Here is a 27,554-nt window from a genome sequence, read left to right as displayed (position 1 = left end):
GGGGCGGGACCATGTTGGGATCTCTATTGGTGGCGGTCCAACCACCTCAATGTCACCAATGGGGTGTGCTCCAGCTGTCGGTATTACTACTGAGATGTGCCCCAGCTGTCAGCTTCACTGATGGGGGTGTGACCCATGCTCTCCCTTTAATGCAAATGAATGCGTGTGAATGACGGAGGGTTTAGGTCCAGACCACTCATACATATGAACGAAGAAATGCAGTGATATGGGCGGGCAGCTAACATCCGGTTATGTCAGATGACTGCCCCACACACATCCATCACTGCCTCATTAGCATGTGTACACCCAGCGTTTTCATTGGAACGCCCATAAAATGCTAGGCGTTCATATATGCTAATTGCCCAGGTCAACACCCCACACCCCTCACCACCCCCACTTGGAAGGCAGGGAGTGTGCAAACGGCAAACAGATTTTACGTCGAGTTCGCTATCTCCCAGAGTACGCATACGCAAACCATCGGTTCTCGGGGTGAATTCGCACCCGAGCGAGTGAACCAGAATAAGGCCCATAGAGTAGCCTGTATATAATGCTTTGAAATTCAATCTTTATCATTTCCAAAAAGCCAGAGTAAATTATACTTTACTGATTAAAATGCGATGATTTAAGGACAGAGCATATTGTGTTTAACCGAACTGTAAAAATAATGTCATTCTTCTCCCTTACACCACATGCCCTGGCTTCTACCTCAGATTATTGTGTCTAAGTGACAAGCAACTGTATGAACTAGTCTAAGCATTAATGGCCAGAGACTCTGCGGCGATGAGAAATCTCCTGTTCCCGTGGAGTGACAGGATTAATAGAACCGGCGTGACGTACATTCTGCGGGCTATCTGCTAATAATTCCAAGACGAGTGTCAACATTGATGTTGTGCCGACACCATATCTGCGGTTCCCCTCTATTATCAGATTTGGACGGGGTGTAGCAAACATGGTCTATTTTGGAACAAACGTTCAGCTTCTGCGTCTCTCATCCATAAACAGTGCACCACAAATACCACAAGCAAATATTTAATTTGAAGGAACACCTGTGTCTGAGACAAAATTTTAAATTGAACTGTCCCATTCAGGACATAAGAAACAAAGAGATTCCCAGAAAATAAAGGAGCTTTTAAAATGAAATTACAGATCATCATCAGTAACAATGGATGATTACTCTGAATAAGGACACATACTGAAAAGTATACCCAAAACAAATATCCATTAATGTCCAAACATACAGAATCAGAACATGGTCTGACTCAACCTGAAATAACCTTGTCACTGCACTAGTGGGATGCAGTCAAAATCCCGACGGGCAAAATCCCGACAGGGTCAATAATCCCGAATGGGTCAAAATACCGACAAGGACAAAAATCCGACATTTAAAATCCTGACAAGGACAAGATCCCGACATTTAAAATCCTGACAAGGTCAAAATACCGACATATAGAATGTACAGGTGAAACAGTCAACATGACTTTCGGTTGACAGGTTGCAAGGTCGACATGGGTTTTTTCACTGTTTTTTGACCCGACATGTGCCGACAGGCGGTATTTCATGCCCTACCATCCACTAGGGCGTGGTGGGAGAATAAAATAGTGTGCCGAGCGCAGCGAGACACCGTGCCCGAAGCATAGCGAGCAAAGGGAGTGATGCGAGGGGCTGCGGTTCACTTCCAAATGTGTCCATGTCGACTGTGTCGATATTCGGGTAAAAAAAGTGAAAAAAACCATGCCAACCTCGCGACCTGTCGACCGAAAGTCATGTTGATTTTTTCACCTCTACATTCTATATGTCGGTATTTTGACCTTGTCGGGATTTTAAATGTCGGGATTTAGTCCTTGTTTGTATTTTGACCCTGTCGGAATTTTGACCATCGGGATTTCATACCGAATCCGCTCGTGGATAAAATCCATCCTCTAGAGCATTGGTAATGCCAGTCCTCAAGTACTGTAACCACAACATTTCATGTTTTCTGGACTCTTTCATTGGCCCACTCAGTAATTGGCCCACATGTTTCCCTATATCAGAAATCCTGAAAACATGACCTGTTTGGGGTACTTGAGAACTGGAGTTGAGTCTACAGCAGTTTTTTGCCAATTCCAGCATGTTTTACAGATATTCTAAGTATCATCAGCAAAATAACTAAATCAAGCCACAAAGGAAGGAAAAGAGAAGATCCTCCAGTATCATTTGTAGTTTGTATTCCACATGCCAAAGTGCATGAATGAAAAATGGGAGATAATCCGAGACTGGCTGAGCAGTGCAAAAGTATGGCTGGAACTTAACCCTTCGAGTGCCAAGGGAATTTGTCAAAATAGGCCTAAAAATTGCCCAGCAAAAAATGTTATTCTTCACAATGACCTGTAATGTTACATTATATAGGAGATATAATCTTTTGTTACACAATATTTTTTATTTGAATTTATATAACAAATGTGAGCAACGCTGGCAATTTTAGTGTTGGAAGGGAGTATACTCTATGGCCCCACTCCTGGGTTCCTGAGCCGTTACTGCTGTGTACGACTGCTGCCGGGAACATGGCGCTTTTCCCTGGGCTGCGCATCGCGCCGAGCTGAAAAGTGGATGATAATGTGGGAGTGGCTGAAGGCTGTGGTCTGTAATCTGCATGGCCGAGGAAGATAATGGCTGCTCTACTTGCATAAGGAGTTTTTCTATCTGTACCTTGGGGCTAGCACTGGCCCAGGGAGTCCTGTATCTTTGTCTTGTGGCTGGCAATGGCCCAGGTTGGGGGTTCTGTGTCTTATTGCTAGCAATGGATAAACTAGGGAGGGGGTTCCATAGATTTGCATTCTGGCTAGTGTTCCCCCATCTGCTCACTGTCTCCTTCACATTTGGCCGGTGTAGCCTTATATATCAAGTCATCATCAGTTCACGCACTGCTTCTCTCTGACACCCTCTACCTCTCCCAATCACCCTTTACACTCACCCACTGCTTTGCCATCTCCCACAACCCTATCACCTAACTCTACTGTCTCCCTGTCACCTACTGCATCCCCCCATCATTCTCTGTCACCCCCTGTCTCTCCGTGGCATCGCTCGCTTCCTCTCCAATGAAGACATGGCTTGTGGCTACTCCCCTTTCTGCAAGGTCACACCCACTTTCCCAGGAGTGTGAGAAAAGCCACCCCCTCCTTCATGGTGCCCCCCTCCTGTCCTTTTGTTCTGGAACCGCCCCTGGGGGGTGGGTTAGGGTAAGGCCGTCCGCCTGTCATCTGTATGCATTCTAAATCTTTACACTGCTAATTCACAAATCGGTAATTCAATGTAATGTAACTGAAACTTTAGTTAACAAATCATCTACCATGGAGATTTAACACTAGTGATACCTGGTAACAAGAGTGACTTGTATCATACTTGCCTACTTTTGAAAATTAGTTCCAGGGAGATTATAGTTGGTAGCAGAATTTTGCACATCCCCATTGAGGGGGCGGGTCATGCTCCACCCAAAGGGCGTGTCTGTTCCATATATGGAGAGATTGTGAAAATAGATTGAGAACGTGGCACCTAGAATTACTTATATCCAAATGTAGATGAACCCCAAAGCAGTTAGTAAGAGCTACTGTACTTGGTAAAGTACTGGGAAATGGCGCTGATGATTCAATGTAAATGTATCTGTCTCTCATTCCTTTTTTCCCCAAAAAATTTAACAGTGTAATGTGGGCTAGGGGAAATAAGGGAGATCGCTAGACTAATGAGGGAGAGAGGGAGATTGCTTCCATTTCAGGGAGTCTCCTGCAGAATGCAGGAGGATAGGCAACTATGACTTGTATGGAAAATCTATAGTTAAATTGGCCAAATGACAATGATTCATTTATTTGCTTCTGAGTGAATGTAATCATATTCTAACTTTTTTTGTGTTGTTTTGATGTTCTTGATAAAATGGCATCCAGGACTTTGTTCAGTATAATTAACATGTAGTGAGTGAGATATCGCACACTGTCTGCAGACTCAGTTTTGACTTCTCTGTGTAATCAGCTCTCTGTCCTCCCACAGCACTTTTGGTGATAAATCCTGAGTGATTTTTTTTTTCCCCCATAATACTTGGAGTTCTTGCTCAGAAAAGCCACTTTGCAGTAACATGTCTGCAGTTCAGACAGTAACTATAAAATTCAATGTAAGGATGAGGACTATGAGTAGGCAAAAAGTCCTTGCAATATAAAGTATGTACTTTCCTGTTTTTTGCGTAAAGTGTTTGAATTCTTTAATAGAACCGAACAGTTTTCAAGAATATTTACTGTGCCATAGTTTAAGACCAACCAATCTATTGATACTCTATTCCTTATTGATTTTATCTTTTAGGGGGGGGTATTCAATCCTGGCAAATTTTCTGGCCAGGCGAGAAATTGGCAATAATATTATAGTAGGTACTTGTGTATTATAGCGGCGCCCATCGCATCGCATACCATAAGGCATACGATGGTATGCGATGCGACGCGATATCGCGCGATGCTGTACAATGTCATACAGTTTTAAAATTGTATGACATTGTACATGGCATACAATGCCATACAATGCGATGCGATGCGATTAAACATTGTATAAGCACCCTAATGGGTGCTTACAATGTGAAATGCACCCCCACGCCACCCCCCCCCCCCCCCACTATAAACGTGATCCCGAAGCGTGGCGAGCGCAGCGAGCCCGCGAGGGGCGGCGGTACGCGTCATCCGACCTTTTCATACCCCCACTATCCACGTCGGCGTGGAATTGAGAATAGAAAGTTGAGACCGAAGCGTGGCGAGCGCAGCGAGCCCCGCGAGGCGACGTGGATACCTGTGAAGCCCGCGAGGGGACTCCGATACCTGTGAAGGTATCCGCGTCCCCACGCGGGGCTCGCTGCGCTCGCCACGCTTCGGGCTCGGTGGCTCGCTGCGCTCGACACACTTTCTATTCTCAACTCCACGCCGACATGGATAGTGGGGGTATGAAAAGGTCAGATGACGCGTACCGCCGCCCCTCGCGGGCATGCTGCGCTCGCCACGCTTCGGGTTCACGTTTATAGTGGTGGGGGGGTGGCGTGGGGGTGCATTTCACATTGTAAGCACCCATTAGGGTGCTTAAAAGCACCCTTTATGGTGCTTATACGATCTTTCATCGCATAGGGGGCAAAAATCGCATCGCATGCCACGAAAACATTGCGCGATGCACATCGGGGGCGCCGCGATAATACACAAGTACCTTATAGTATTTAGGGGCGATTAGTATTCAATCCAAAGCTTTCTCACCAGTTTTTTAGACCATTTTCGCCAATGCATTTTGACTTTTTATTTTTTGGCGAGTCGTGATGGGCGAAAATGCCCGCAAAAACAGGTGAAAACGGCCACACATTTGCCTGCAATTTGGATGATCCATGCGGTTTTCATTGATGCTTGATTCTTCGCCCAGACGAAAAATCAGCACAGGGATTGAATAGGGCGAGTCGAATTTGCCCAAAAAACAGGCAAAAATTGCAGATTTTTTTGGCTGGCAAAAAATTTGCCCATGATTAAAAACCCCCCTTAGACTCTATACAAAGTCGAGTCACATTATTATAACCACCAACCAATAGCCAAACCGCCACGTGCAGCACAGAAACCACCCAGACAGGTTGGGAGTGACTCTAAGGCAGGGGTGGGGAACCTCCATAAACGGCCATCATAGGTAGTTTGTGAGGCCCACCAACCCGCCTGAACACCTACACTGGAGATAAGAAAGGGACTGGGAGCCTCGTGTAAGATGGTGTGAGTGTGACGCGGGCGGGTGCGCGATCACGCAATATAGCCGTCCAGCAGGGAAGAACTTAGTTGTACTCATACAACCACTGACAGACATGTCTAGCCATGTGACATGTCGCCTTGTCTTGCTGGAAGATCCTATCTACCCCAGGGAGGACAACCAGAATGCACAGGTCCAGAGTAACAATTAGGTGAATGGAGTTTTAATGGAAGATAAGTACCAAAATTCGAAGACATGTACTGGAACTGGAGGAGGGAGATTTAAGGAAAAATTACTTCACAGAAAGGCCAGTGGATGATATAGGGCGGGATGTATTAATATACATTGCCACCCTTCGCCGCCTGCCCGCCACGATGACAGCGTATATGTACTAACATATGCGGCTGGCATTGCGGTGCGGTAACGGAAACCCCCCTTGATACCTGTACTGTGGTGTGTGGGGGGTCTGTCTCCTCCCTGCCGCCTCCTGCTGCCTTCACGCCAGGGACAGCTAAGCAGGCTGTACCCGGTGCCTCCTTCGCCCCCCTAAAGGCGGAAGGACGTCCGGCTGCATTGCTAGGGGGAGGAAGGGCTTACCTTCCGGGGTCCAAGAGGACCTGTAAGAAGGTAAGCCCAAGGGAGGGGGAGAGAGGGGGTCGGCGAGGCGGCGGGGTTGCGGCGGAGGCAGCGGGCAGCGAAAAGAAGCCAAAGCTGGCGACACCCTGCCCGGCGATATCGATGCGGCTGGGTAATAGTACATAGGAAAATGCGGTAAAACAGGGGTTTTACCGCATTTTCCCCTTAGTACATACCCCCTTCTGTCAGATGTGGTAGAGGCCAAGACAATAGACAATCCTTACAAAGAACGAAGGTTCAATAAGGGTTGAGATTACCTAAATGTTCAAGTATTCTCTGTACAGCGCTGCGGAATATGTATGCGCTATATAAGAAACTGCTAATAAATAAATAAGATGTAATTACCTGTCAAATCCAGCATTGCACATGGAGTGAAGCATAAGTTCAGGGAGAGTGGGCAACTGTGACTTTCACGTAGTGTCATAGGCAAATGAGGTGTGTGTGTGTGGGGGGGGGGGGTCCGGTTGCCGGAAAACTCCCCTCCTCTTGGCAAGTGACTGAAATTAGCAGTGGTATATAATACAATTACTAGAGCTGTTGTCCCATCATGCAGTTTAAGGGGCAGAGCTGTTGTCCTCTGGAAGACTTACTATGAGGTGGGAGAATGAGAGCTATCATGTTTGTGTTTGTTATGTTATCCTAAAACTATTCCTGACCACTTATTCATATTATTACAACGTTTAGCCTGTACTATGACCATTTATTATTATTGTTATTGTTTATTTATATGGCGCCACAAGGGTTCCGCAGCGCCTGGCATTACATAGATGAGCAAAGAACACTACAGGAAAGATTGTGATTTACAATACAAATGCAATTTAGGACAAGTACATGGTAAATAAAAGACAGTTGCAGCAGCGGACACTGATGTATTCTGAGAGATATATTCTGAGAGAATCAGAACATGGTCTGACCTGAAATAACCTTGCCACTGCTCTAGTGTATGTCCAACGTTGGCCCTCCAGATGTTTTGAAACTACACATCCCAGCATGCTTTGCAATAGTTTTAGCATTCTCTAATAGCAAAACTGTGGAAAAGCATGCTGGGATGTGTAGTTTCACAACATCTGGAGGGCCAACGTTGGACATGCTTGCCCTGTCTAGAGCATGAGAGAGGGCCCTGCTCGTTAGAGCTTACATAGTGTTAATTATTAAAACTGTATTCCATATAATATCTAGTGCATAAGACCACTGTTTACATTAATGCCCAAAGTCCTTGCTAGTTTCTTCTACCGCTCCCCAGACTCTTGCACCACAGAGTGGGAGATTGTGGACTGCATTTGGACCCCCCCCCCCCCCCCTCTAAAAAAGAGTTTGTAACTGAGTATTGAAATCACAAGGTCAGAACAAAACAGGCCTTGGACAGATTTCTGCCATGCATAGTTGTACTAAAGTATATTCAGCCCCCTATGGGCACAATCCAGGACTGCAGACACGGGTAACGGGGATCCCAATGCCCGGGCCCATTATTAGGGGTGTGAGAGTGATGTAGTCCTACAGGGCGCACGGTCTTGGGGGTCATACTTGCCTACTCTTCAGGATCATCCATGAGGCTCCCAAAAATCCTAATTCCCCCCCACCAGAAAGGTAGACAAATCTCCTGTACCCATTCTAATTCCCAGATCCAGAGGCCGATCCCTAAGCGTGATGTGATGATGTCACATTTGGAGGCCCCCCCGGCCCATCTGTTACGGCTTTGCTAATACTTTCATTATTTCCAGAACAGTTTGATGCATTCTGAGAAAATTATGTGGAAAAAAACTCTTCTGAACAATATGAAAAGAGGGTCATACGCCTAAACTAATATCTTCTCTCTCCTCTTTGGTTTGTAGACCCCCTTCCTTAACGTACTGTGCTTTACTCACCAAGGCTGAAGAGAATGAGAAACTTGAGACACACAAACTCCTGTCTGTCCACCTGAAGTGAATGGAGGAGAATAACCAGCTCTTGTGCTCTTAGAACCAAGTTGTTCAGTGTGGATCCAGCCTGGGATGAGATGGTTGACATTTCAATCTGAAAAACAGATGAATTTATTTTAGACTGAATCTTCTATTTCTACTTATCTGCATCACATTAGAGTGAGTTCCAGGTGCCCTAGCCTAATACACATGGGGCTCCCCTTGTAATGCTGTTAAGCACACGGGTATAGGCACTCAGGGACTCACCATACAGCCCATGTGCATGTAATGAAGGGGATTATTCTGGTTCATTTGGTCCCCCGTGTGTTTACACCGAATGATTTCTCCCCTGCTGCAAATGGATAATTATGCAAATCATCCATTGAAAGCTGTGAGGGGATTCTCAGGGGATCGTGACATGCGAGGGGGGGGAGGCGGCCGGCACTGCGGGCGGCGTCTGGTGGATTTGCATCCTTACGGGTCAACCAGAATAAGGCCCACAGTGCGTGATTATGGAATTCCCATCAAGGTTTCTTTAGATGGGTATATGTCGTGGTTCTACAGGCTTCTTAGTGTATTTATAAAACCGGATACGTGTTAAGTGTACCTCACTCACACTGAATATAGGCAAGGAAAAGCATATAAAGGTTTCTTTTGTGTGAAGGTGCATGGGTCAGAAACAGCGTACCAACCTCACAGCAAATCAAGTGTTTTTAAGCATATCAAGTTTTCTTTTCCAAAGCACATATGTGGTATCCCCCAAAAAAGCTTCCCGATCTCCAATATAAAAGTCTCCAAAATAAAAAATTATTTCACCTATAGCATCTGTAAGGGGACCGCAGCGTGTCCAGCGCTACCGCCAAGTGTGGATTCTGGGAATGCTGTGTGCCTGTCCCCAGACGCATGTATCCATTGGTCATTGAGCATATACCACCTTGGGTAATGAGCATTTTACCCCCTGGCAACAAGCATATATCCCCCTAAGCAGCAAACTATAACCCCTAAGCAATGTGAATCTATCCCTCTGAGCAAAGCGCATGGAACACCATTGGCAATAAGCATGGGAACACCTGGCAATGAGCAGATAACCCATGGGCAACGAGCAAGTTACTCTTGGCAAGGAACATATAACCCCATAGCAATGAGCAAGAAACCCATGGCAAGGAGCATGTAACCCCTGGCAAGGAGCATGTTACCCTCGGGTAATGAGCAATAAGCCCCTGGCAAGGAGCATGTAACTCCCAGGCAACGAGCAAGAAACACCTGTTAGAGATTATGTAGGGCGGTAAGCAATGTTCCCTCTAATTTTACGAAGGCTGTGAGCGACAAAAGATTTTGGCTGTGCAACTTTGGAAGGAATTTGTAATTTTTGTGCGTCACTTATATATTACTGGATAATGACATTCAGCATTTGTGTTAACTTTACTTTAAAATGATATTAAACATTCAAAACACAGCACACAATGTAGTTAATGGGTGAAACACACATTAATTGAGTCCACAACTGCAAAAAGGAACCCCTGCTGCTTTGTGCGCTAATGTCTGTGCGCCTGCTCGTTGAGTTGTGTGTACGCGCACAGCTTAGAGGGAACACTGGTGGTAAGTCCCACTAGGGGCATTATGTGTCTAAGCGGCACTGCAGGGTGTAAGCCGTACAAAATTTTTATGGGGGAGGTGCAAAAGTTATAATTACGCATGTATAGTGCTACCGGAGAAAGCTGGCACCACTGGGAGAAGATGCTTATTGTGCCATGAAACCCTAGCAGCGGGTAATTAGAAGCCTTAGTTTGGTGCATAATTTGTAAGGGGTATTTTTGTGTGTGTAACATAAAATAGGATCAGCGGCATAACTGTGTGTGGCATAATATATAATAGCACACAGTGTGTGTGGTACAATTTGTTATGGGCATTAGAGTGTGGTATAAAATGGAATGGGCATTACGCTGTCTAGAATAATGGGTAATGGACCTTCCTGGGCGTCAAGGATGCATGCGATCCGTCACAATTTGTTGAGATGCTTCCCACCCATCTCGCCACCAGGAGGGAGGTCCCAGGACGGATGGTCAGGTGGTCGGATGGCCAGCAGGTCCGACCACTTGCTTGGGTCTGATGTGCATGGGACCGCGCATCGGACCCGACAGGTCAGGGACAGACGATTTGGTCCGATTTAACAGCCCGATTGGTCGCAATCGGCTGAAATCGGACCAAATCGGCACAGTATATGGGGGCCTTAAGAAAAAAACTTCTACTTGCACCACTGGCCATACCATATATTCTTTGTTATATATTCTAGCATTCTCTGCTGGCAAAGGATATGTTTATAACTTGATGTGCATTACACAATTGTTTTTATGTGTGTATTGAAATCCATGTATGACCTAATGGCTAAGCATTTGTAAGCGGCAGGGCCTGCCTCAATGCTACACAACCATGAGAACATTATTTTTTATAAATGTTCTACTTATGTATGGAAAAAGATAGAAATGTAATATTGAAGAAACAACATCAGATGCACAAAAAGCTAAATGTCACTTAGAGTTTCAATTCACATTCAGCAAAGTGTGGGCGGCGTTTTATGTGGTATGTGTATAAAATGCTGATTTTAATGTTTCACAGCAGGAATTAATATACCCTTTTTAACTATAGACATTTCATATCATTTTCTAGAAATCACTTGAGAACATATTGTGAATTCGTCATAGCGTATACAATGTTTTTAAATATAAAAAAAAAAGTTTTCAAATATGCATAAAAAAACGATCCATCGCCATGTTTTGGTTTAGGGAAAAACCACCCACAAGTTTTTTGGTTCGGATTCAGTTTTTGGTTCCTTTTTGAATTCTGATAAAATCAATAAACAACTAAATATATTAATTTAAAAAAAAATTGTAAGACAACCAAAATCATGTCATTTGGAATCCAAAACTCAAATTTGGTTTTCAAATCTGATTTACGAACTGACAACCCCCGTGATTCTGAACTCGGCTTGATTTGACTCGGAACCCTTAAGTTTGTGTGTGTTTGTATTTCAGGAAATGGAACTATGGGGGTTATTCTGGTTCACTTTTTCTGCCAAAATCCTTCTTAGATGGACAAAACCATGTTCACTGCAGCTGGGGCAGATGTTACTTGTGCAGAGAGAATTAGATTTGGGTGGGGTTTTACTTCAAAGTGAGATCTACAGTATATTGCGGTGTAAAAATAAAGCAGTCAGTATTTACCCTGCACAGAAACAAAATAACTCACCCAAATCTAATTCTCTCTGCACATTTTACTTCTGCCCCACTGCAGTGCACATGGTTTTGTCCATCTAAGAAGGATTTTGTCAGAAAGAGTGAACTAGAATAAGGCCCTATGTATCTCTACAGCACAGCATGGCATCCAGAAAGGCGGTTGAGTTACAAAGGGAAAACATATACTTTTGGCTATGTTAAACTAATGAAGACTAGAATTTAAGTTTCCACCTTCATATCATTTTCAACGACCAACTTGAATGGCTTCTCCTCCAGCTTTTATGTATTTAGAACTAGCAATGTATATTATTTATCGTTTGCATCTGTACTTTGCAGTTAGTAATTTAATCAGTGACTTACGACTAACATGTTATTTGCAAACCAAACTATTTCATAAACACCAAACTGCATAAGAAATCATTAGGATGTATTCAGTTAGGGGTGAATTTGCAAATGTGATTCACATAGCTCGCATGAATGGGCACCAGGGAATGCAAGATCCAATCAGAAATGCCAATTTGTGATACTTATGAAAAGGTTTCAAAACTTACAACAAAATAGTGGGGAATGTGTTCAGATCCTGAAAAAGTGACAACAGAGATGGCAGGACCATATAGAAGCTTGTAGTGGCCATAAGGAAAGTACTGTACACAGTTCTTAAAAGGTGTCAAACATCTGATTTCTGGTCTTTCTTTAATGGTAGAAAATTGGCACTAAGCTTTTGTTTTGTTTTATCAAATTGAAAATGACACTAAGCTTTTGTCAAAATGACACTAAGCTTCTTTTTTTTTTTTTTTATCAAACTGAAGTCTCTCCAGCATTTTTAGGTAAAAACAATAGGAGACATTCAATTAAGTGTCATTTTTCGACTAGCTGTTAGGTCGAATTAAGACTCGAACTGTTCGATCCCAGTTGCCATTTTATCAATTAGTCAAAAAAACACATGGATCAAAGAATTACTTCCTGATACACGTGTCTATACTTTTAATGGCAGGGGTTTTTGACAGTTTTTTTTGTCACTTTTCGACAATGCGAATTCGACCCTAAAAAAAACTGAATCAGCAAAAATGTAAACCTATCCAAATGTGATTATTCATTGGGAGGAGATGCACCAGAGAATCTGTACTGTGTGCCCACATATTTAGCTAAGTTACATATGTCCCAACATTTGGTACTTGTGTAGTTTTACGGCGCTGTGCTACTTCCGGGTTCTACGCTCAGCAAACTATCTAAAATATAGTCACTTATCGCCATGCCAATGTGGATAGTTCATACCCCCACTATCCACGTTGGCATAGAGTTGATTTTTGATAGCATGGCGAGCGTTGCAATGTCTCCTGCATTGCTGTGGAGTTGTTTGGATGTCCCAGATGTCGTCTTGAAAAAGGACTGTTTTCTGTCCGAAACGTCGACTGACTGACTGACTGGTATCACATTGGTGATAAAATGATAAAATGGAGAGTGGGAAACAACCAACCAATCAGCTCCTGCCTGTCATTTTTCAAACACAATAAACGGTACAATAAAAGTGGTATTTTCCACACTTATGCGCACCACACTTTCATATGTGCAAAGTAAAACAAATTGTTTTAAAATGGCTTATCTCGAATCAGGTGATCCCTCTCTGATCTCTTCTTCAGATCTCTCAATTAAGTGCCATAAAAGAGAGAATGATATAACAACCATAGCGTAAAACAGTTTAATACAACATTATACACATGGGTTAAATGTTGTATTAAACTGTTTTACGCTATGGTTGTTATATCATTCTCACTTTTATGGCACTAAATTGAGAGATCTGAAGAAGAGATCAGAGAGGGATCACCTGATTCGAGATAAGCCATTTTAAAACAATACTTTGCACATATTATTTTATTTTTATAGTACTTTTATTGTACCGTTTATTCTGTTTGGGAGGGGTTGTGGAATTACCTCCTAGGTATCTTCGATACATTTGCTGCACACCTGGGTGTGCACTTGGTTGTGATTTCAAGAACTTTTTACACAATATTTTTCAAACACAGTCTGTGACATGGCAGACAGGAGCTGATTGGCTGGCTGTTTATCACTCTCCATTTTATCACTTTTGAAGCTTAAGGCCCCCATACACTATGCGATTTTGGGACGATTTCATCCGATTTCGGCACTTTGTGCTGATAATCGGGTGATATCGGCCCAAAATCGTAGGTGTGTGATATCTGATCCGATCCGATGCGCGGTCCCGTGCGCATCGGACCGGATCAGGGAGGTCGGACGGTCTGTACATACGATCACGTCCGACCTCCCTGTATGCATATGCCTGCCACCTGACAGGCATATGCATACAGACACCGGGGGAGCAGTGGGGCGGGCAGCGGGTCCCTGAGCGCCGGCGAGTGCTGCTGACTGACCTGGCCGGGCAGTGTACTTACACATAGCAGCAGCGGGGAGGGGCAGCGCAGTGGCGGCTATTATATTTTTAAAATACTTGTCAAATGACCGGCCGCTCTCTGATTGGCTGAGAGCTCTCCGGCCAATCAGAGAGCGGCCGGTCATTTGACAAGTATTTTAAAAATCTAATAGCCGCCACTACGCTGCCCGTCCCCGCTGCTGCTATGTGTAAGTACACTGGCCGGCCAGGTCAGCAGCGCTCACCGCACCCGCCGCCCGCCCCCACCATCGCTGCTGCCCGCCCCCACTACTGCCGCTGCCCGCCCCCACTACTCCTCACCGCCCTGCAGCTCCCCGGTGTTTTTTTTTTACATGGGATAAATCACATGCGATTTATCCCATGTAAAAAATGGCACATCAAGTGCCAAATTGTATGTGAGCCTCCCGGGGAGCTGCCGGGCGGCTCGCAGGTAAATTGGGTCCGACTTGTCCCTAGGACAAGTCGGCCTAATGTATGGGGGCCTTTAGTGCATCTGGTCCACAGACTGTTAATTAGGAATCACCAGCACCATGCATGCACAGTTATTATATCAGCTGATGTCCCATTTTTTAAATCTAAGAAATGACCTACAATATGTAGAATCTGGCGTCCGTTGCCCATTACTTTCAGCAGCTTGTTCACACAGCTCCTTCTGTAAATACAGATGGGGGATGTGCCTCTGCTCCTGAGAAATATGCTGCTCCTCACCGCACTGTCCCCCTATTGAGGGCTGGTGAAAGCCGTGACAATGCCTCCCTGCCTGTGTTTGTGAATACTTTGTATCTCTCTGCGAGATCATTGTTTGTGTCTTTTGTGCAGCAACAATTCTGGAAGCCAGCGAAAACTAAACTAAACAAGAGGCATCTGCCTGGGTCTGGACTGTGTGTCCCCAGCATGCACCTTGTGTGACATGAGAACCGCCAGTAATATCAGCCCTCTCGTGCCAGAGCCGCACTTAGTCATTGAACAAGCAATTATAATTTGTGTATACATGTAAGTACAGACAGTGTACAGTATCGGTGTCAACATGCCTGTAGTGTGCCAGAACAGATGGAAGTGACTCCCTGTAATCAATGTACTCCATTTCATAATGTTTTATTGTATATCGCAGAAAGATGGAAAGTATCTAAATTACGTTCTCTAAAATAATACGTCAGTAATAGGTGTTTCTGCATTAATATTTCATGCTCTGCTTACGGTGCTAAAGTGTCTATGAGACATGTAGGTAGCTGTATTAAACCTTCTAAACAGGACAAGTGAAGGTGTTGCCATAGCAACGAATCCGCTTCTACAATACAGTCGCTGTTATTTATCATCTTCATTCTGTAAAATGATAACTAGGAGGCTCATTGGCTGTCACGGGCAACGTCTACGTCTGTCCTCTTTGGATGGCTGGATACAGTATACTGTTCATTTTGTCACCCTAAATACTACACTGATCCATATATTTTAATTAGAGGAATATGTATTTTTTTTATAAAATGATTAGTTAACAGCCTGTCAAAATGGCGGAACAACGTAACAAAATTATGGCTACTGGCGGCTGTGCGGGCCCCAAATGAAACACTTGAATTGCTCCGCCAGGCGCCACCTAGAGGCCGCTGGTGCACACAATGCTTGTAATTCCCCCATAGAGGTGAGAAGCAGTGTTAGTCTTTTGTTATATTGGATATATATATATATATGGGTAATCAATCTGTGCCGCTATTTCTGCCAGCGGGAATAGCGGCACTCGCTTATTCAAGGCTGCCGTTTCTGAGAGCATTGAAGGCTTCCAGATCCGACTTTTTTTTTTAAATTGTCGGAAACGGACACTAATAGTAGAATTTAAGGCCGTTTCCCGAAAAAACGCAGCCGATCCGACAGTCGGGACATTGAATACCAACTGTTTAATTACAGTTGGGAATGGGTCGAAAACGGCCATGAATCCAATTGTCAGAACGTCCCAACAGTCTGACTCGGGATAGGATATTGGGGTATATTCTTTTTTTTTTTTTTTTATTCTTTATTAATTTTCAATATTAACAAACATACAAGAACAACATATAAAATACAGATCACATACATGCATACAACAACAATTAAAAGTTGAGAGAGAATAAACCAGTTGCCATAGTGACATATCACCCTAGACATGTTATAGATATAAACAACACTTTCATCAATAGGACTTTCCCTCCTCCTTGTACATCAAATATTTATGTACCCAGGTACTACTATTCCGGAGATATCAACCAACTATTTTCTTCCCAGAGTGTGTCTATACCTTTCTAACTCCCAAACCTTTTTATCTATAGAAAAGGAAGAAGAGAAACTTAAAAGGTAGCGGAGGTATAAAGATTTGGAGTAGGAAAAGGTATAAATTTAGAATTGTGTATAAATTAGATATAGAATCCCATTTACATATTATTACACCCTTCTTACCCCTTCTGAAGCAAACAAATCTTATTCGCCAATATATCCCTTTCCGAAACTACTGTGTTAGAACCAGTGTACACTCAAGGTGTTCCTTATTCATACCATATTCCCAATGTGCATATCTGTGTTTCACAAAAAAAAAGTTTTAGAAGATAAAAAACTTTACCAATAGAAAAATAGAGGGAGAATAATTCCTCTTCAGTGAATATATAATATTTACGTCGCTTATACTGTTACTAAATCTGGTGTTGGCTACGTGCACCTTTATGGGTGATTTCAAAAACTTTTGTGTCGACATTTAATTACCAGTGCAGTATAATTAAAAAAAAAAAAATATATATAATTTAAAAAGAAAAAAAGATTATATAATAATAAGAAAAAAGATTAAGAGTAGTATAACACCCTCATACGTTATTACCCATAGTCAGAATAACCTCGATCGTCAATAATACATCCCTTCTAGATGCAAAGTGATCTGGCAATTCGTTTTTGCATATCATTGGTCCATTTCCTCTCTTAAATTAATTTACATTATTACCACACTCACCAAAAACAAACAATTAAATACGTACTAACAATACTACATAGACTACAAGTGCCTGTTTTTTCTTTTTGTTAACAGAACAATTGCTAATACCCTGGTCAACTGATCAATCGAGATATCACATACGATGTATCTACTAAGTCAAAATGGTGCATTGAAAATGTAACCATTTCCCCCATATCGAATAGTATTTCTCAACTGCCTTGTCTGTAATATATACATATTTCTCATACTCAGCCGTTTTATTAGCTAGGGAATACCATGCCGCTATGTCAGGGCCTTTTTGCGACATCCATGATCTTGCAATTACTACCTTTGCCAACGCACTCAAGTTAATAACTAGTCGTCTGTCGTCTTTGTTCATACCATTTACCGGCCATATCCCCATCACAAGACAGCTAGGTTGCATACATAGGTCTGGGATCCCCATCCTGAGCATAGCCCTCATCACCCCCAACCAGAAGCGCTGTAGTGCTCGACACTCCCACATCAAATGCCAGAAGTTCCCACCTATGATCTTACATTTAGGACACCTATTTCCTGTACCTTCAGAAAATTTACTGATTCTTTCTGGAGTCATATATGTCCGATGCAGAATGTTCAGCTGAATTTGTTGGGTTCTGATTGATTTGGTAGCCAAGGTTATTGTTTTTAAGGCCTCTTCCCAATTATCCTTGTCTACCGCAGGGATATCTCTGGTCCATTTCACCCGTAATTTCTCCAAGTCACCCACTGGAGTCCGCTCCATCAGGGATTTATAGCACCTCGACAGCCGTTTACCCCTAGGGATCTTGGATAACATCTTTTTTACTGGGGATTCTTTTATTTCCCATTCCCTAGAACGAGATTCAGATTGAATGGCACTTCTCATCTGCAAGAATCTAAAAAACATTCCCTGTGGGAGCCCAAACTCCATACGCATCTGGGAGAAGGTTTTCAAATTATTTCCAACAAAAATCTGGTTCAAACTGGTGATCCCATATTGAGCCCATATTCTATTTCCCTGCTGGACTTTCAATTTCTGAAATTGCGGGAGCTGAAAAATACAGTATTCTGGGTCCACTCCCTCATACTGTAAACTTTTCTCCACCCGTTTCCAGATAGTTCTAGCTTGTTTCAGAAGAGGTGGATTATGTTTAGGGGCTATTTTCCCCAGAAGAATCTGTAGGGGAGATAACCCAGGGGCGGCCTTAGCTACAAATGCTAACAGATCTTCCGTGTTTTCATCTTTGTTAACCCACCCAGCCAAGTGATTCATCTGGGCTGCATGGTAATAATATCTAAAATTGGGTAACGCTATACCACCACTGTCTTTTGCATTACATAGCGTATTTAATTTGATTCTGGGGAGCTTATTACGCCAGAGAAACATGGAGATCATAGAATCCAATCGTTTAAAAAACTTATCACCAATATATATAGGGGAATGCACCAAGATATAAAGTATCTTAGGCAAAATTGACATTTTAACCAGGTTGGATCGACCCATCAATGTAAGTGGGAGTCTCAACCAACTTTTAAACTTCTTTTTTATTTCCTCGAACAAGGGGAGAATATTGTCTTCTATGTAATCAGCAGGTCTCCCTGACACAATAATCCCCAGATATTTAATTTTTTGCACGACTGGAATACCCATACTATCTGAGGCCCTGACCGAACCCAATGCCAATAATTGTGATTTACTATAGTTGATTTCCAATCCAGAGTAACAGCCAAATTCAGTTATAATAGACATTATCTCCGGAAATCTATCGGCACCGTCCATCAATCCAACAAGGAGGTCATCAGCATAGAGAGAGATTATATTATAACCTATACCAACCCTCCCAATCCCGTTCCTCAACCTACACGCCAGAGGCTCCATTGCCACCGCAAATAATAGGGGCGACAATGGACACCCCTGACGCGTACCCCGGAATAGTGGGAAGGGCTCAGAAACATAACCATTCGCTAGGATACGGGCCGAGGGATGACTATATAGTAAAAATATCCTATCGATAAATTTATTGCTCAGACCGAAGGCCATTAAGGTCTGTTTCAGATATGGCCATTCCACACAGTCGAAGGCCTTATTAGCATCAAAAGATGCCACCCCAACCTCGTGTTTGACCATATCTGCCATCTGTAAATACATATGAACCCGGCTTAAGTTATTGGCTGTGGACTTCCCCTTCATAAAACCATTTTGATCCGGGTGGACTATACCGCCAATAACACTGTTGAGCCTATTTGCCAAGATTTTGGCATAAATCTTGGCATCCACCGTCATCAGCGATATTGGACGGTATGAGTCCACCCGGAGTGGGTCTTTCCCATTTTTTGGAATCAGAGTTATAATAGCTTCGGACATGGAATTTGGTAGTATACCTCCTTGTTCCATGTCCTGAAAAAGTGTTAATAATTTGGGAGCGAGGTTCACAGCCAATACTTTGTATAGTTCCCCCGGGAGACCATCGATTCCTGACGCCTTATTGGCTGGTATAGATTTAATCGCGTCCAATATCTCCTCTAATGTAAAGGGGGAGTCCAGTACAGACCTTTCTTCATCCGATAAGGTGGGAAGTCTACTTTCCCTTAAATATTCCACTAACGTAGCCTCTTCCACATCGATTCTGGATTGATAGATATGCCGATAGAATTCCCTGAAGGCCTCTGCAATGTCACCAGAGGTGAAACATACTTGACCGTCTTCAGTAATTATCTTAGGGATAATATTAGAGGGCTTGTTAACTCTGGCCAAATGTGCCATATATCGACCGGATCTATCACAATTTTGATAAAAGGAATAAGATTGTTTTATTAAATTCTGATTAACCATTACTTGCAGGTGCTCCACCCATTTTTGTTTAGTAGTTAGCCAATCATGGCGTGCCTCATCTGACTTATCCTGAATATATTTTTTTTCCATTTCTGACATTGATTTTTCAAGGTCTAGAGCTATTTCTTGATTTTTCTTTTTAATCCCAGCTACTTTTTTAATCAGATTGCCCCTCAGATAGGCTTTGAGAGTATCCCACACAACATTAAACTGGGCAGTGTCTACATTAGTTTGGAAAAACTCCTCAATCAACTCACTCGTCTCTGCTAACCCACCAAGATACGGGATCCATGAGGGATGGAATTTCCAGTATGTAAATCCCCTTTTTTGTCTAGTATCCAACTGCATCAAGATCGGTGTATGGTCAGAGATACCCTGCGGTTTATACTCGATTAAGTCTACCGATTTTATCACATTATCAGAAACTAAAATCATATCTATTCTAGAAAAAGTATGGTAGGTGGCAGAGTAGCAAGAGTATTGGTTAATATGCGGGTGCCTTTCCCTCCAAATGTCCCTCCACCCTATTTCTCCAATGAAGTTAGCAACATTACTGTTACTATCAGCATAATCTTGGTTGCGCTTCCACCTATCCATGCTTGGGTTCATAACCGCATTAAAGTCGCCAAGACAGATTACGGAGCTATTTGGTCTTTCGGTGACGAACTCCACCGCATGTCTCAGTACCTCAAAGGAGAAAGGGGGTGGGATATATATAGCAAGAATACAATATCTGACCATATCTATACACCCTTCAATGAACATATACCTTCCTAACTTATCAATTTTGGAGGAGAGTATTTCAATTTTAACATTTTTTTTAATCAAAACTGAAACTCCTCTAGCATATGGGGAGAAACAAGAGTGAAATGACATTCCTATCCATGTCTTTTCAACTGCAGCCACCTTATCTCCAAATAGATGGGTCTCTTGCATGCAGATTATGTCAGCCTGCATGGATTTACAATGGCTAAGTACCAAGGAGCGCTTTATTCTATCACCCAACCCCCTAACATTCCAAGTCAGTACAGATATCATTGACACTTTAGAGTCAAATTAACCACAGGATCCGCAATTATCCCATAAGTATACAACCTAGCATCAAGGAGAATACTATCAAAACAGGCACTTGTAGCATAACAAACAACATTGAACATTAACCCCGATCCCTCCCCCTCCCTGTATAACCTACCCATCTAGGTATACCTATCCCGGTACAATACCCTAACTTCAATCAAACAACATAAAAACCATCACACGCCCATTCATTAGAGGCTATTCACTGACAGTCACGAAACGCTAGGCGTGCCTACCCTCCAGTAACCCCACAGGAGTACCCCCCAGCCCTCCTCCAAATCAACGCCACCATTTTCACCTAAACAATTTTTATACATATTCCCAATACTGGGAGCAAGAATTTATGCATGCAGCTGGAATAGCAGATATAGAGGGGGAAAACAACACTAGCAGCTTTTTACTATGTATGCAGATCTTATTTCCCAACGGATACCGACAATCTTATTTATTACCACTACTGGGAATACTGCTATTTAACCACTGAGGATTTCCTAGGATTCCTCATTGCTGCTACCCCCTCCAATCTACCATTCCAATCCAATATTATGGCCCCGACAATTCCAAATTACATTTAATATTAGACATTATTAAAAACATTTAAAGTAGAGAATAGAGAACAGAAAATGGAAAACATAAGAAAAGCATACCATAAAGCCATAACATACTCAATTATTTCAGCACATCTTAATATAATTCCCCAACTACCACAAGATAAGGCTGCCCTCAGGCCTTCAGGTCCCCAAACATAATAAAGTCCAGACCATCATAGTCAAATTATAGACTTTAAGGGATAAGCTGCCGATCCGCAGGGTAGTATTTATTTAACCACTCCGCAACAGCTCCAGGACTAGTAAAGAACATTGCCTCGTCATTCACAATGACTTTCAACCTTGTCGGGTAGAGCATCGCATATTTAACGTTGAGCTCTCTCAGCCTTAACTTGATATCTCGAAACCGAGCTCTTTCCCGTTGCACGTCGAGTGGGAGATCCGGGAAGATGGAAACTTTATTCCCATTATGCAACAATTCCCCCTTGCTTCTAGCAGCTCTCAGGATATTGTCCCGGTCACGATAGTGAAGCAACTTGGCGATTATCGTGCGTGGATATGCGCCAGGCACTGGGGGCCTAGAGGGAACGCGATGCGCCCGTTCTACAGTGAAGAAGGGTGATAGAATCTCCAACCCAAGGGTCTGCTTTATCCATTCCTCAACAAATTTCTCAGGCAAGGTCCCCTCAGCTCTTTCCTCCAGACCAACAATTCTTATGTTGCTACGGCGCATCCGCCCCTCCATATCAACATTCTTATATTGCAGGTCTTTTACCACTTTCTCAAGTATCCCAACACGGGCCTGCAGGGGGGATAAAGTGTCCTCAATATTGGAGACCCTGGTCTCCACCTCTGTTACCCTAGATCGAATTTTCTGAGCGTCCTCTCTTAACAGGGTTATATCCGACTGGACCTTACCGAGTTGTACCGATAACCGGCTCTCGCTGGCATTAACGGCGTCCAGGACCTGCTGTAAGGTCACTTCTTTAAGGGCCTCCGCCCCATTACTCTCCTTTGTGGGGGTACTAAGAAGAGTAGTCTCTCTGGAGTTACTGGTATTACGTGGTTGTGTTCGCGCGAACTTTTCCAGTTTAGCTGCCGTAGTGGTCTGGCTTGCTTTCCCCATATTGAGGAGATATTAATATACAAGTATATTCTAAAAAAAGACTAAACTTGTTTTAGCCCTGCGGATCTTCACCACACACACACTGAGACACAAACGGCAATCCTGGCCTTAGACAATGCAACAGGCAACAGGGCAACAGTTACCCCACCAAAACGAATAGCATCCAATTGCAGCGATGATCAAAGATTTGAACAAACTTATGCTGCGGCTTAGTTCGATGTGCGGCAGGACTTAAGTGTCACTCTATACCTGCTAAACGGCTATTCAGGGTTTTTTATTTTCCCCTTTACTGCCCAGTCTCTTAAGCAACCTCAAAACCACATAGACTGCACGGGTTTTTTTTTTTTGTTTTTTTTTTTGTTTTTTTTTAAGGCATTAGCTTTGGACCTTGGTTCCGAGTCTAGGCGCCCCTTACGAGGGTAATGATTGCCCGTGCACACCCCACTGATAATGTCTATGTGTGTGGACTTTTATCCCGCTTCTCACGGCTTTTACCTGCTTCAGCCGTAGGGCGACTTAAACTCAGTTCACTGGTATTCGGACATCACCAACAGGCTTTACTGATGACTCGGATAGCAGTTCCCACGCGGCGTCTGGTTTCGTCTAGCAGCCTTTCTCCTTACTGCCTCTCTCCGTCCAGCCTCACACTGTCCTGTAGATACATCTCACGTGGTGGCTGGCGGCGTCTGACGGCATCAAATGGCACCCGCTCCACGGCTGGATCACGACTGCGCCACACCCCCTCCGGAGCTCTCACCCCCGGTGTACTGGGGAGTAGCACTCTCAGACCGTGCGGCTTTGGTAGATATCAGTCAGTCTGCCAGACATCGTAGTCAACTTTTGCTCCAAACAGCGGGGGGACTTTTCTTTGCTAGCCGGCACCTTACTCCCATTCCAGGTAGCGTTTCATCAGGAGGGTCGGACCGAGGATCAGCTCTCCCGCATGGAGTCACCGGAAGGCAAGATCCTCCCTCACGTCACGCACGCCGTCATGACCGCGCCCCGCCGATATTGGGGTATATTCAATGCTGATCAGACAAGCTATGACGGCGACCAGTGCCTATTGCTCGCCGTCATAGCCCACCCTCAGTATTCAACTGACCCCCTGCACTCGCCATTTCCACCTCGCTATTTTTAAAAAACAAGGTGGAAATGACGTGTGTGGCCACCAAAACGGCGAGACTCTCGGCAATATGCAGCGGGCTTGCTGCATTAACCACAAATCTCGCTGTTTGGGGGAATCCTCGCCTTCCTCTGATGGCGACGATACCCCCCGGAACGTGGAATAGGGTGAGCAGCTGGCGAGGGGGTTAAACAGCGAGGATGGCTTGTTTTTGATGATCCTCACCGAAAACAAGCCCTACAAACCCCCCTTGCCGACTGCATTGAATACCTGTCATTGTCTTGGTCACCCTTAAACATGGGTTCGGACATTTTTAGACTAGTCTATACAATGCATATTACTATTTCTATTTCAAAAGGAGTAAATATTTTTACATTTACAGGGATCACATACATTATCTGAAATAAATATGGGGCACGTAGATCATTTTAAATAATTACTGGGACACATATTAATCAAACTTATTAATAGGGCCCATATTTTTTTTTTTAAGGGACACATATATGGGGGAATAATAATATGATGGGGAACACTAATTATTCTTATTATAAGGGGGTCACATACACTGCTTTTAAATATTGGGGGGGGGGGCATATTTTTTCCTACCTTGGAACCCACCAGCCAGGGTTACCAGGAATGTAATACAAATGTGAACCACCCCCTATAAAGGCAGCTTCTGGCCTCAAATGTTTTAAACTATAAATATCTTTTAGGGTTTTCAAATTGACCCATATTGCCATCAATGTTAAGCCTCCAGACTGCCAGAAAATACATCTTTTTTAAACATTTTTAAGTTTCCTGCAATAAATTTTTCTGTCACTAGATGGTACTTTTGGGAGAATTGCACTAACTATGCATATCAGATAAAAGAAAGGTACAGTGGGTGTGAAATGTATTGTCGACACCACTTAGGTCGACAGTCATTAGGTCGACACTGTTGTGTCAACAGGTGGCAAGGTCGACATGGGTGAATGTCGACAGGTGTCAATGTCGACATGGTTTTAGGTCGACACAGTGTTAGGTTGACACAGGTTAGGTCGACAGATCAGAAGGTTGACATGTTGTTGTTTTTTACTGTTTTTTTTACCCGAATGTCGACACAGTCGACATGGACACAGTTGGACGTCAACTGCAGCCCATCGCATCGCTCGCTGTGCTCGCGATGCTTCGGCATGGGGCCTCGCTGCGCTCTAGTGGATGGCAGGGCATGAAATATCGCCAGGCGGCACATGTTGTCTCAAAAAACAGTAAAAAAAAACATGTCTACCTTCCGACCTGTCAACCTAACCCGTGTCGACCTAACGCTGTGTCGACCTAAAACCATGTCGACCTTCACCCATGTCGACATTGACACCTGTCGACCTTCACCCATGTCGACCTTGCCACCTGTCAACCCAATGATGTCGATATTGTTTCATTTACTCTTCTGTAGCAGAAAGTGTTCGAGTCCATGTCATCATGGAGAAATGAGCAGAGGCGTAACTCTGGGAGGCAATGGAGTCATCCTCCGCCGGGCTCCTGCTCCCAAGGGGGCACCTCTCCTCATCTGCAAGTTTAAATCAGTTAATTAAAAGTCATCAATTTCACTTCTGTGGCTGACTCCCCCTCCTACCATCATTATTGCAAGGGTCCCACTCTGTTTAAGAACCAACGACCTATATGACTAGGGACAGACACCTTACAGATTGAGCTTTTTAGGGGGCACCGATACTGATTTGGGCTCCGGGCAACTGGGACAAACTTACGCCACTGAAAATGAGACATCGCCACAGGATCCATATTATACCATATGTTACTATATTACAGCTCACCTCTTGTCCGGTCACTAGTAGGATGCTGTTCTCTTTGCTGTGCGGCATTTGTCTGTAGATATGATCAAACACCAGCAGCTCACTCCAGCAATTCTGCAGCAAGATCATCTGGTCACTGACCTGGGGAAGAAATAAAGCAATATTCCTAATTTATTTATACCGCAGCAGCAGCAGCAGCATTATATACTGTATCATGTACATATGCACATTTACGCCTGTGAGTATTTGAACAGAGCTGGAACATGACGATGAAACACGTAACTGTATCAATTTCCAGCTGTCACGCACAATCTACTGGGGGGCAGTAGCACACGCAGGGGGGGTTTCTGAGTACCCAGAAACCCCCCCCCTAGTAGTCTAAGGGCCATAATCTGAAAGCTGAGGGTCCCCTCTTTCCATGGGTACAAGAATTTTAAAAATCGGCCTTTAGGAACCGGAGATATCTGACTTCAAAGCAGTGGTCCCCATCCAAGCCTGTTAATTGCTATTCCCAGTCGGATATTTCAGGTTCTGTCTGACTTAGAGTTTTTCTGAGGGTATATTCAAAAAGCCAGGACTCTCCCCCTTTAATGGACACTAGTAGCTTGTCTCTACTGCTCCCAGAACCAGAGATATCAGCCTTCCAGCAGCTGGTTACTGCTTGTAGTTTTATACGCTCATTGTCAGATTGCTCTGCCTCCTGAACTCTGATCCCCTAGTCCCCAATATCATTTGGTAGGTGGGATTCTCTAGTTTTTAATTCAATTAAAATCTAAGAAATCTATTTATAGGAACTTGAGATATCTGCAGTCAAGCAAGCTGTCCTCCCACCAGAAAATTATGAATAATAAGCCCACGCCACTATACACCCCTCCTCTGCGTATTAAACATCCTCTACCACCCTGGAAGTTATGTATCATGGCCCCTTCATTCAGCCCAATGCCCCTTCTCCCACCCCATCTCCCACCATCTGTGCAGTAAAGGGGTAATTAGTGGAAATTACTGATCCAGGCCCTACATGCTGAGCGGTTGATATAATACCCCTTACCACCCGCGGGACATCAAAGCTTCCCCCACCCATACTGGTGGAGGATCGGTAGGGGCCCCAATACATTGTTATGCCCAGGGGCCTACACCTGTATGTATATATATGTATGTATATATATATATATATATATATATATATATATATATATATTATTATTTTTTAATTATTATTATTATTATTTATATACATTTGGTCTATCTATAATACTTTAACTGACCCGGCATATACTGGGTCACCTAAGTGTCAATCTCCGTGCTTTGCTCCGCCCCTCTGGAAACCCCCTTCTGAAAACCCTGCGTTTGCCCCTGGGGGGGGAGCAGAGACTGCTCAGGGGAAGGATAAAATGCTTGTATAAAAACCGGACAAAGAATGTATTCAATCAAACATATCCAAATGGATTTTTTGCTGTAGAATTTGCTGATTTACCATTTAAAATAACAGAACTAAAGGTCATTAGGTCTACAACAACTAGGTCGACTAGGGCGTGGCAGGAGAATAAAATAGTGCGCCGAGCGTAGCAAGCCACCATGCCCGAAGCATGGCAATAGAAGCGGTGCACTTCAAACTGTGTCCATGTCAACTGTGTTGACATTCGGGGTAATTTTTTTTTTTTAAAACCCCATGTCGACCTTTTGACTGTCAACCTAGCCCATGTCAACCTAAAGCTTGTGTCAACCTAATGGCATGTCGACCTAGACCCATGTCGACCTTGATCCACGTCGACCTTAACCCATGTCGACCTTGCTGCATGTGGACCTAGTGATGTCGACCCAATGCTTGTTGACCTAGTTGTTGTAGACCGAACGATCCACACCCTAACTAAACATACAGGCAAGGAGGCCTGAAGACAGGAAGTGAGCGAGGCAGGGATGGCCAGGACATAAAGTGGTAGGGACAGTGGCCTCGGTACTAGGTTATGCAGGAGGGTACGCTTTGATGAACAGGTGGGTTTTCAGTGCACATTTGAAGCATTGCAAGGTCAGGGAGAGTCTAATAAAGTGGGGGGGGGGGCTCATTCCAATGAAGCGGGGGCAGGGCAGGCAAAATCTTGGATACGAGCATGGGATGCAGTGATTAGGGTATAGGAGAGGTGACAGTCATTGGCTGACCGGAGAGGGCAGGAGGGAGTAATGTAGGGAAACGAGGTTGGAAATGTAGGGCCAGATG

General features: G+C 43.8%; 1 protein-coding gene across 2 annotated transcripts in view; it reads right to left on the bottom strand.

Annotated features, from left to right (window-relative positions):
- Positions 1 to 27,554, bottom strand: part of NR5A1 (nuclear receptor subfamily 5 group A member 1) — a 120,496-nt gene that overhangs the window by 18,939 nt on the left and 74,003 nt on the right. For both annotated transcript variants that reach the window (XM_083160994.1, XM_083160993.1), the window contains exons 5-6: positions 25,361 to 25,480; positions 8,220 to 8,367 (exon numbers count right to left, since the gene is read on the bottom strand). In XM_083160994.1, the coding sequence (XP_083017120.1) occupies positions 8,220 to 8,367; positions 25,361 to 25,480 (268 nt within the window). The remainder of the gene's footprint in view (positions 1 to 8,219; positions 8,368 to 25,360; positions 25,481 to 27,554) is intronic.

This window comes from Crinia signifera, chromosome 9, assembly GCF_055691185.1.
Source record: "Crinia signifera chromosome 9, ASM5569118v1, whole genome shotgun sequence".
Taxonomy (NCBI): domain Eukaryota; kingdom Metazoa; phylum Chordata; class Amphibia; order Anura; family Myobatrachidae; genus Crinia; species Crinia signifera.
Note: the sequence above shows the minus strand (reverse complement) of the source record. Positions and strands in the feature narration are given on the sequence as shown.